The sequence below is a fragment of the Thamnophis sirtalis genome, unplaced genomic scaffold (genome assembly GCF_051295495.1).
Source record: "Thamnophis sirtalis isolate CommonGarterSnake01/CBP01778 unplaced genomic scaffold, rThaSir2_p1.2 scaffold_5, whole genome shotgun sequence".
In the NCBI taxonomy this organism is placed as follows: Eukaryota; Metazoa; Chordata; class Lepidosauria; order Squamata; family Natricidae; genus Thamnophis; species Thamnophis sirtalis.
The window spans coordinates 33,759,321-33,771,335 of record NW_028261385.1 but is presented as its reverse complement, the minus strand read 5'-3'; the positions used below and the strand labels follow the sequence as shown (position 1 = coordinate 33,771,335).

At 39.7% G+C, this 12,015-nt stretch overlaps 1 protein-coding gene across 1 annotated transcript in view; it reads left to right on the top strand.

Annotated features, from left to right (window-relative positions):
• The window catches only part of CMYA5 (cardiomyopathy associated 5), a 64,248-nt gene extending 52,444 nt beyond the window's left edge, over positions 1-11,804 (top strand). The window contains exons 12-14 of the mRNA XM_087715602.1: positions 221-320; positions 2,136-2,309; positions 11,315-11,804. Of these exons, the coding sequence (XP_087571728.1) occupies positions 221-320; positions 2,136-2,309; positions 11,315-11,567 (527 nt within the window). The 3' untranslated portion in view covers positions 11,568-11,804. The remainder of the gene's footprint in view (positions 1-220; positions 321-2,135; positions 2,310-11,314) is intronic.
• The last annotated feature ends 211 nt before the right edge of the window (positions 11,805-12,015 follow it).

Here is a 12,015-nt window from a genome sequence, read left to right as displayed (position 1 = left end):
ATGTTATTGCTATTGTGTATTAGAGTTGGCTTTTAAGACCCTTATTTCTCAATGCTTAATTGAAAAAAATGAGAAGGCCTTCCTATCTCACACAATATTGTTTCTGCAATATTGATTTCTATAGTTTTAAATAGTGATTTCTATAGTTCTAATATCACCTGATGAGCCATTTCCCTCATTCATGAAATGGTGTTTATTTTTTGCTTATGAATTACAATAGGAACAAGATTTCATATAATGAGAGAACTTGTTCATCCTGCACTGCAAGTATCACCCAATGGAACCATGATATCCCTTCCGGATGATGCGAATCTCACTGGGTAAGTTTTTACTGATTCATGTTATTTCTTTCTACTGGATGATATTTTCAACAGGATATGTGGATTAGAGACCGTAAAAAAAGAAAACAGACTTCCTTCCTTCCTTCCTTCCTTCCTTCCTTCCTTCCTTCCTTCCTTCCTTCCTTCCTTCCTTCCTTGCTTGCTTGCTTCTCTCCCTCCTTCCCTCCCTCTTCCTTTCCTTTCCTTTTCTTTCCTTTCCTCTTTTCTTTTCTTTTTTCTTTTTTCCATTTTGTTAGTTTAAAAAAACAGCAATGTTGTCATCTTTTGAAAGTCCTAAGGAACCTTTGGGCAGTTTTCTTTGTCAAATGGTTTGGATTTAAGGAAGGCCTAATAAAGGACAGTAGAAAAACATCCGTTTGGGTGCATGTAAATCCATCAAAATATCCAAATGATTTCTGGATTTATTTTTTCTTTTGCTGCCTTGGTGTGTTACTCTGGGTCCCTCTCCAGCCAGTCTACAGCACTAACTGGCCCTTTGAATTTCAATTTTACACAGGTTATTTTTGTCCTTTAAACAGCAGGTTGCTTGTGGTCTTGATCAAGATCATATTTATTACACTGTGTAGAACTCTGTAACCCTTTCTCTACATAGCCCAAGTAGTAAACAAGATAGAGGAAGAATGCAGGGCATGCCTTCTGGAATTCTTTCCAATCCCTTTACCAAGCATAGGATGTTTCTATTTTGTCTGTGTGATGAAATAACATGTTGCATTTGCATGTGCATTTTCTGCTGTTTCCCAATACATGATGCATTCAGGTATGTGTATGTCTCATTGGAAGCATTGGAGGACTACATATACTCTACTCGAGGTCAAGTAATTAGGAGGAAAGGAGTTTTCATTCTAATAAATGTATTCTAAATTATTTTCCAATTGACTCTCCCAGAAAGATGAATTGGAGGAATCTGAAGTGGATTTTCAAACCCAACCTTTTTCTGCCAGCATCTCCCTAGCAAGCCAAATGCAGTCTTACTTTGTTTATTCTTGGAGAGTTGTCCTCTTGACACAGTTCTGACCCCTTATTTATTTAATTCCCACGTTCTGTTGGCTTGGGAATGGAAAGTTCCATGTTAGGGAAAGCCTCTGGAATTCTTTTCCACCCCTAAACCAATAGTAGCCATAGGAAGTGTCTGCACATTTCTTCTGTGTAATGAAATTACATATTACATCCATAAAGGCTTTCTCTCCAGAGATGACTCGGGATGTGTGAATATATATTGCCTGGGTGTGTTAATGGTATCTGGGTGCATGCAGATGTGTTGTGTATGTGTGAGAGAGGGGCTAATCAGAATGGAGAGATATGTGTTGCCTAGGTGGGTATGTCTAAGCTGGGTGCACATGTGTTGCATTTGTATATTTCTATTCTCCACTCATGTGAATCTGTGTGTGCACAAACAGACTTGCTCCACCCTAAGCCATATCACCTGGAGGGACAGAGATTTATGAATCAATAAACCAAATAAACCAAGTTTTTGCCCACTTGCATTTGGGGAATTTAAATTGGATTTCCCTCCCCCCCCCCCCGCTCTGGATTGAGCCCATTAATGAACTCAATCTTTCTTTTGATGACTTCTGCAGTTTTGTTTTTGTTCCATTCTGTTTCCAAAAAGGTGTCCAGAGCCCTTTGACATCATTTATTTCTTATCTTTCCATTGGTTTCGAAAGGGAAAAGGGGTTCTTTCTCGCCTCAAATACTGCGGTGAAAAGCTAGGAGACTTGAGACCTGCTTAATGTTTGAGCTGGCATGGTTGTTTTGGAAGGCAAGGCTACTTTTCTTTGTCATCTCTTTGTGCAGAAGCACACCAGTGTTGGGTGAGCTCTTGCCTGCCCAAGGATGGCATTACTGGGAAATCACCGTCAGTGATTGTGGAGCTTACAAAGTTGGGATCTGCTCTTCGACGCTCCTAGAAAGTAGTGACCTGGGACAGAAAAATAATTCTTGGTGCTTACATTGCTCCAACAAAACAAGGTAATACAAAGTAGCTCTTTCTTGAAACTTCTCTTAATGTCCTTTAATGCTTTTCTTTGATAGTGGCAGTGGTGGGATTCAGCCAGTTCGCACCTATTCGGGAGAACCAGTTGTTAACTTTCTAAACAGTTCAGAGAACCAGTTGTTGGAAGAAATCTCATTTTGTTTTTTTCCACTTTACAGGGCTAATCCTGCAAGGAAGGCAGGAAGGAAACATTCTGATGTTGTTTCTAGCCTAATCCTTATTGCCCTGCTTACAGAAACTGCCTCTCCCATTAACCCTTATTACGTTGTAACAGCTAAGGCAAAGCACCCATTGACCTGAGTGACGTTGAGTTGGCCATGGTCACATGGTCACATGACACCGAGCCCCGCCTACCTAGCTGGTCATTAGGTCAGAGAACCAGTGGTTAAATTATTTGAATCCCACCACTGGGCAGTGGGCACTAGTGGTGTATTAACCATTAAACAGACTAAGCATGTGTTTAGGGCACCAGGCCCAAAGGGTGCACCACAAAATTGAGAAAGGAAAACAAAACCCAGTGAAGATTTGTACAGTATGTACAAAGGAGGGGGGGGGTAACAAGATTTGTTAGTGCTTAGGACACCAGTGAGCCTTACTCCACCACTGGTGGGCACAGATGGTCTTTTGAAAGTAATGCCCAAATTTGGAGCAGAATTTCCCCCAGTCAGATGCATCTGTGTATGAGGAGGAGAGGGGATTTCAAATAAGTCAAGAAGGCAGAATCCACTGATTCTGACCTCTCCCATCTCTTCTGATGGACATCCTAATCCAGTGGTGGCGAACCTATGGCACGCATGCCAGAAGTGGCACACTGAGCCCTCTCTGTGTGTATGTGCGTTGTCATCCCAGCTCAGCTCCACCGCGTTTCTCTATGGTGTTTCTCTTCGTCATTTGCAGGGAAACAGAAGTTTCTCTGCAAATGACAAAACAGAAGCTCTGTTTCGGGTCTCTGCTGTGCATGCACAGGCGACACAGATGCATGCTGGGGGGCACACTTGCATGTGTAAAATGCCCGTGCGTATGCGCCCATCCCTGCACCCCTTACAGTATGGGCATGCACACGCGCGCATGTACTTTGGGCATTCGGTGCCTAAAAGGTTCGCCATCACTGTCCTAATCCAAATGAACGAGAGATTCCACAAAAACAATGAAAGTTTCTTAAAAGGAAGAATTGATAGCAAAATAACAAGTTGGAAGTAATAGTCACAGAATATTAGTGCCAATGAGAATAAAAATGATCTCCGTCAGAAGCAGAGCAGATGACTTGTTTCAAAATTGGTTGAGATTGTCTTGGCAACATTTCGGTGGGGTCTCGCTCGCCATCTTCAGGCTGGTGTTTTCAGTGAGACCTCACCGAAATGTTGCCAAGACAATCTCAATCTTACACGGGAAAAGACCCGAATACAACAAGACAAGGATGCCTACACCCGTGAAAATCTACGGTGCACCTGTATCTTAGTCCATTCACTTTGCTGCTGGTCGGCCTCTTCTTCTCTTTTCTTCTAGCACTTTCCTAGTCCTAGGGAAAGCTAGCTTTTTCCAAAAAGCTAGCTTTCACATGATAAGTCTTACATTTACTTAAAGTAGGATTCTGTAAACCTCTAGTAAGCATTCTGGGTTGATTTGTTTGATTATTCATTTGTTGGGTCTATTTGAGTATCCATGGCATTCTCAGGAGTTTTCTCCAATATCATATTTCATAAACATCAATGTTCTTCCTATCTTTCAAAATCCAGATGCCGCACTTAGAAATATAAATAGTCAGGGGAAAAATTGAAGGAAAGCAAAAAAACCAAATTAGAACACCAACCTATTTCCCAATCTAGTGCTCTGCAGAAATTTTGGGGCTGCAACACCCAGAATTCCCAGGCAGCCCATGGTTTGAATTCTGGTAATTGAGGTTCCAAAACATCTGGAATAGTTGGGAAAGATTGATGGAGTAATTCTCTAAGGTTGTTTAAATGAGGTCTCCTGAAATCCAGTGCATGGACAACTGTGTTATAAGCTGATTTGATCACTTTCTTCCCAAATTTCTATTGCTTTTACTGCTTCAGCCAGTTTTATTTATTTATTTAGGAAAATTTATTTTGCTACCTACTTGGACATGGTGACTGAAGGTGGATTACATGGATATAAAAACATCATATAAAATAAAAATAATAAAAAGAAAAATAATAAAATAATAACATTCACTTCCCCCCCACCAATGAAAACACACATTCATATAAACCATTTAATGGGCTCCATCCTGCTCTCGGTTCCCTAGGCCCACTGGCAGAACCAGTTCTTCTCCATTGGCTTTGATCAGCTATAAGAGAAGTAAACTTCACCCTTCCAAAAGATAAAATAATAAGACCTCCCCAAGGATCCTGCAGTTTTTGCTGAGTTGCTTTTCCAAGATATGTCTAGCTATCATCATCATCACCATCACCATCATCATCATCATCATCATCATCATCATCCCACCCTACTTGGAACAACTTATATCTTCTAATGTTACCTTAACAGTTCCTAGGTCCTTGGTTAGGACTCGAGCTGTTGAGCTACCAACCAGCCCCAAAGGCTGTGAATCTCACCAAAGATTAACCAAATAATAATAATAATAATAATAATAATAATAATAATAATAATAATAATAATAATGCAATTGTATCACAGTATAATAATAATAATAATTATGCAATTGTATCACAGCGGCCAGTTGTTTCGTCGGATTTGGCATTGGTTACTAGTCGGGCCCCACCCAGGGGCCTAGGACGTTGTAACGTATTTCCGTAATATGCGTGCAGATCCAAGCAGTGCGGCTTTTTGCATTTGACTGATGGTGATTTTGTCAATTTTTAACTGTTTTAAATGTAATTCCAGTGCTTTTGGAATAGCACCCAGTGTGCCAATTACCACTGGGATTATCACTGCTGGTTTGTGCCATAGTCGTTGAATTTCGATTTTTAAGTCCTGGTATCTTGCTATTTTTTCATGTTCCTTCTCGGCGACCCTGCTATCACCTGGTATTGCGATGTCTATGATTGTGACCTTATTTTTCTCAACCAGTGTGATGTCTGGTGTATTATGCGCCAGTATTTTGTCGGTTTGTATACGGAAATCCCACAAGATCTTGACCATCTGATTTTCTGTGACTTTTTTAGGCTGATGTTCCCACCAGTTTGTTGCTGTTTTAATATTATAATTTTTGCACAAATTCCAATGGATCATTTGTGCTACTGAATTGTGCCGCAATTTATAATCAGTCTGCGCGATTTTTTTACAGCAGCTGAGTATGTGATCAACAGTTTCATCAGCTTCTTTGCAAAGTCTGCATTTGGCATCATCAGAGGATTTTTCAATTTTGGCCTTAATGGCATTTGTGCGGATAACTTGTTCTTGAGCAGCCAGGATTAGTGACCCTGTTTCCTTCTTTAATGTACCTGTTGTTAACCATAACCAAGTTTGTTCACTGTCCACTTTATCTTTTATTTTTTCCAGAAATTGGCCATGCAGTGCTTTGTTCTGCCAACTCTCCATTCTTGATTTCATCACATCTTTTCTGTATTCTTGTTTCGTCTGTTGGGCCTTCAGTAGATTTTTGTTCTTTACTTCGATTAATAGATGTTCTTGACTTTCTTTTAAATAATCAGCCAGTGCATGTTTTTCTTCTTCAACTGTTTGCTTCACTTGTAATAATCCTCTGCCACCTGATTTTCGGGGCAGATATAGTCTATCAGTATCACCACGTGGATGTAAACTGTAGTGCATTGTCATTAGTTTCCTGGTTTTTCGGTCCAAAAGGTCCAAATCAGCTTGTGTCCAGTTAACTATACCAGCTGTGTATCTTATAACTGGTATTGCCCAGGTTTTTATGGCCTTGATTGTATTTCCACCATTCAATTTAGATTTCAAAATTTTCCTAACTCTGTTGGTGTACTCTCGCCTGACAATAGTTTTTACTTCTCCATGCTTGATGTTATCCAACTGCAGAATGCCTAAGTATTTGTAGGCTTCATTTTCTTTGCATTTAATTAATTGGCCATTGGGCATTTCAATTCCCTCACATGCAGTGATTTTGCCTCTTTTTATGGAAACAGTGGCGCATTTTTCCATGCCAAACTGCATTGAAACATCGGTGCTGAATACTCGGACTGTGTTTGTCAATGATTGGATTTCTATTATTATTATTATTATTATTATTATTATTATTATTATTATTATTATTATTATTATTATTATTATTATTACAATACAATCAAGGCCATACAATCAAGGCCATAAATACAATCAAGGCCATAAATACCTGGGCAATACCAGTTGAAAGATACACAGCTGGTATAGTTAACTGGACACAAGCTGATTTGGACCTTTTGGACCGAAAAACCAGGAAACTAATGACAATGCACTACAGTTTACATCCACGTGGTGATACTGATAGACTATATCTGCCCCGAAAATCAGGTGGCAGAGGATTATTACAAGTGAAGCAAACAGTTGAAGAAGAAAAACATGCACTGGCTGATTATTTAAAAGAAAGTCAAGAACATCTATTAATCGAAGTAAAGAACAAAAATCTACTGAAGGCCCAACAGACGAAACAAGAATACAGAAAAGATGTGATAAAATCAAGAATGGAGAGTTGGCAGAACAAAGCACTGCATGGCCAATTTCTGGAAAAAATAAAAGATAAAGTGGACAGTGAACAAACTTGGTTATGGTTAACAACAGGTACATTAAAGAAAGAAACAGAGTCACTAATTCTGGCTGCGCAAGAACAAGCTATCCGCACAAATGCCATTAAGGCCAAAATCGAAAAATCCTCTGATGATGCCAAATGCAGACTTTGCAAAGAAGCTGATGAAACTGTTGATCACATCATGTAAAAGAAATCACGCAGACTGATTATAAATTGCGGCACAATTCAGTAGCACAATTCAGTAGCACAAATGATCCATTGGAATTTGTGCAAAAATTATAATATTAAAACAGCAACAAATTGGTGGGAACATCAGCCTGAAAAAGTCACCAAAAATCAGATGGTCAAGATCTTGTGGGATTTTCGTATACAAACAGACAAAATACTGGAGCATAATACACCAGACATCACACTGGTTGAGAAAAACAAGGTTACAATCAATCATTGCAATACCAGGTGATAGCAGGGACAATGAGAAGGAATATGAAAAAACCGCGAAATACCAGGACTTAAAAATCGAAATTCAACGATTATGGCACAAACCAGCAGTGGTAATTCCAATGGTAATCGGCACACTGGGTGCTATTCCAAAAGCACTGGAATTACATTTAAAACAGTTAAAAATTGACAAAATCACCATCAGTCAAATGCAAAAAGCCGCACTGCTTGGATCTGCACGCGTATTACGAAAATACGTTACGACGTCCTAGGCCCCTGGGTGGGGCCCGACTAGTAACCAATGCCAAATCCAGCGAAACAACTGGCCGCTGTGATACAATTCTGTTGTTGCGATAATAATAATAATGATAATGATAATAATAATAATGATGATGATGATGATGTCTCCTGAAAGTTATGTATTCAGTCCAGGAAGGCACTATCCTGATTTTCTGTAGTCTATAGTACTACAGTATATCTTTCTACTTTCCCCTTCCTTGTATTCTTACCCAAAAAATCTTGGTTAGAGTCTCATTCTCAGATTCCTGAATCTCATGCATTTCTTTCACATACCCTTCAACCTTTGCATTCCACTGATGAGTTTCATAGAATCAAAGAACCAAAAGGTTTGAAGGGAGTATGGAAGTCTTCAATTTCAACACTTTGCCTTGGGATCTCAGACCATCTTGGGCCAATGGCAGTCCAACCTCTTTTTTTAAATGTCCAGTGTGTAATAACTCTCAAGGTCAGAAAATAACTCCTTCTTTTGAGTTTTTGTTTGAATAAATTTACACCTGCTTCCCTATGATAGCCTTTCAAGTATTGGAAGACTGATATCATGCTTTGCCTTTGTCTTCTCTCCTTTAGGCTAAACATATTCAGTTCTTATAACCGAGACTCATAGGATCTGACCTCCAAGTCCTTCGCCATCTTTGTTGTTTTTCTCTGCAGTTTTTCTCTGCAGTTTTCATTTCCCAAACAACCTTTTTGCACCCATAATCTTAACATTACCCCATTGCTGATATAATCCAAATTTCATCCCTCAGTTGTTTCTACTAGATCACATTCTCTTTCCTGCATTAGTATTTCTTGGTTTTGCCTGTGTCCATATTTCCATTGGCAGTTTTTCATCATCATCCCCGTGATGTTTCATTTATAACTGAAATTGAATAATTTGTAAACAAATTTGAATGCAAGCTTCCATCTCTCTCTACGAGAATGGGGTGAATAAAATTTCACCATAAGGTCCTCTTCCTGATTTTCTGGTTGTATAATTTTCATTAACTGAATTAGGAGCAGAGCTTTGAACTCTTGCAATTTGTTGTTGTAATGAATCCTCCAACCATGAGATCCATCTGTCTTATCCTGGGGCAATTTGCTGCATAGTTAATACATTGCTCCCACGGCTGCTTCGCTCGAGGTCATCCTGATGATATAACTGGTATTGGGAGTGAAAGAGAGACCAGTTTCCTTGGACTGAATCCAGAACTTTGCAAAGCTGGATGATCGCTAGCTAGGAATAGTACTCTAGTGATATACTCTGTCTCGTTTTTTCTGGCAGATAAGGTCACATTGTGGTGGTTTTCAGACTTCTCTTCTCCATATCTAATTAGTATTTTTAATTTAACACTCATCATCCATTGAAAAGGGTGGTTATTATCTGTAATACTGTATTTCAAAATGAGTGCTTAATGAAATGAAGCGGAGCATATATACTTCCTTGTAATTATTTCAGCAGCACGTAAAGAATAAGCACTTTGATTAATACTATGGTGATACTTATTTCTGTGTGGAAATGCATATGTAAAGGGAGATATATGGGGATGAACAGGTCAGACCTATTCTTCCTTGGGTCCCCATTGTTAGATTCCATACAGAAAAAATACTGGAATCCATATAGCAATAGCAATAGCGCTTAGACTTATATACCATTTTACAGTGATTTACAGCCGTCTCTAAGCGGTTTACAGAGTCCCCAAAATCTGTGTCCTCATTTTATCCACCTCGGAAGTATGGACGGCTGAGTCAAGCTTGAGTCTGGTGGGATTTAGAAACTGCTAAATTGCAGGCAGCCAACAGTCAGCAGAAGTAGCCTGCAGTAATGCACTCTAACCATTGCGTCACTGAGACTCTTATAGCCCATTTGTTATCATATACTGTAGGTTAATTTAGGTTAACCTGTAGGCTACCACACACACCCCTCTTGATCTCTGCTTCCCAACCCATCCATCCTTTGTTGTCATATTGATGTATTCTCATTTTCTTGTTCATTGTTTTCTTGTTCTATTATTTTATTTCTGTTTTGTTTACACCTCTTTCCATTTCTTCCTTTTTATTGTTGGAAACCACCAAAAGAAGCCCCGGAGGTGTGATGGGTGCCAAATAAATGTAACAAATAACATTGTTAAATAAATAACATTTATTAACAAATTAATTAAATAAATAAATTTCCCCCAAACTAGTTCTAACATTAAAATATGCCAATGAGTTTAGGAAGCAAATATTACAATAATTAGCAAATGCGCCTTGCCTGTTTTCCTAAGCTTTGTCTTTCTGTGTGGAGGATAGAGTCCAGATGGACACAACCTCTTCTTATCTACCAATTGCTTTTGTACAGTCAGTTCCGTATCGAGAAGGAACAGAGGTATATCATTTTGCTTATAGTGATAGTCCCATGATGGAGCACCTATGGCCACGCATGCCAGAGGTGGCACACAGAACCCTCTCTGCTCAGCCCAGATCAGATTTCCATGGCGTTTCTTTCGTGAGCTTCTGTTTCCCTGCAAACAATGAAACAGAAGCTCACAAAAGAAAGAGATCTTACCTCTTGCCACACTGCCGGTGTTGGGATGCCCCACCTCCTGCTGGCCAGCTGGGCTTGGGCCTCTGCTGCACACGCACACGTCCGCACACGTGCTTGTTCACACATGTGCACATCATTCGTGTGTGCGCATGCACCTTCCAGTTTGGGCATGCGCACCAGTGGTGGGATTCCAATAATTCAACAACCGGTTCTCTGCCCTAATGACCAGCTGGGTAGGCGGGGCTCGGTGGTCATGTGACTGGGAGGGCATGGCCAACTCAATGTCACTCACATCGACGTGACAATCGGTTCTCCATCATACATCATCTCCGAACTGCTTAAAAGATTAACAACCGGTTCTCCCGAATAGGTGCGAGCCGGCTGGATCCCACCACTGATGCGCAACCATGCAGTTTGGGCACTCAGTGTCTAAAAGTTTCACCATCACTGTTATAGGCAATACATTATGTAGAGCTGCCCCTTTCTTGATCTGGCATCCTTTTAATTTGCTGAGTGGCAACTCTTCTAATTCTTAGTTACAATAACATTTCCCAGCCTGAAACCTGCCTGAGAATGCAGAGCAATGCATTTGGAAGGACATGAAGCAGAGAAATGATATATAATATCTCAAAGAGTATACAATAACTCAGAAAATAGGAATTGCTTTCCTTGCCTAAAATAAATCCAATCAAATGCTTGTCTTTTTGAATGATCCTGTGTATATATTCAAATTAAACTAGGTTTCTATTCAGGGTTTTTCTCATTGCAAAAGAGAAATGTTGGAATGTATCATTAAGCAATGGGATTCCAGATCCTTAGTCCCAAGATCTAAAAATAAAGTAACCTGTTGAGATCTCTTTCTGAACAGGTGGTGGAGTTCTGTACAGTACTTTTCAGATCTCAGAAACTTTTTTGTCTACCCAAGGAGTCGGTTATAAATTGGCCTTTGCAGTCAGGTTGGGATCAAATGATATTTAGATAGTGTTGGACTAAACAAATTCTGCGATGGACCTTTGCCATAGATCTGTATTGATTTTATATTGTTTTGCTCTTTGCAGTCCTGCATATAAAGTTCTGCACAATGGCGAGATCAGTGAAATTATGGTGACTGAACAGCCTGTCCGGATTGGCATCCTGCTAGACTACAGTACTGGAAGACTCCTATTTCTCAATGCAGAAAGAGGGCAGTTGCTCTCTGCTATCAAGTACAAATTCACTAAAGCAGCTTATCCTGTTTTTGTACTGGAACAATCAGGGTTTCTCAACCTGCATACAGGCATGGAAGTACCAGAATTTGCAAAGCAAAGCTGAACATTCTCTTCTGAATCACATACAAATCAAAGAGAAAGAAAAAGAAGAATTTGGTAAAAAGACTTGAGATGGATTTTTTCCCCTTTATATGCAATGGCCATGATTCAGAGAAATACTCAGTCTTTGATGGCCTCTGTAAGTTTTCCCTTCTATTCAGAAACACGACACAAACAACAAACAGGAACCCTGCAACGGTGGGGAACTTTCAAGAACAGATCACAGAAGCTCTCCTTAGGGGGGAAAAAAACTGAGAAGCTAACAGAGTACATGTAATCCATCCACAGGCCTGCAAGGTATTTGGATGGTGCCCAAAATCTTTCCCCCAGTTATTTCTATTCAGTGGAATCATGTGCTCAACGCTTGCAGAGAAATCCTAAATAGAATCTCACCACTTAACTATTTTTCATGCACTGTGTTGCAGGTATTGAATTACTTTCTGGAGGAAAAA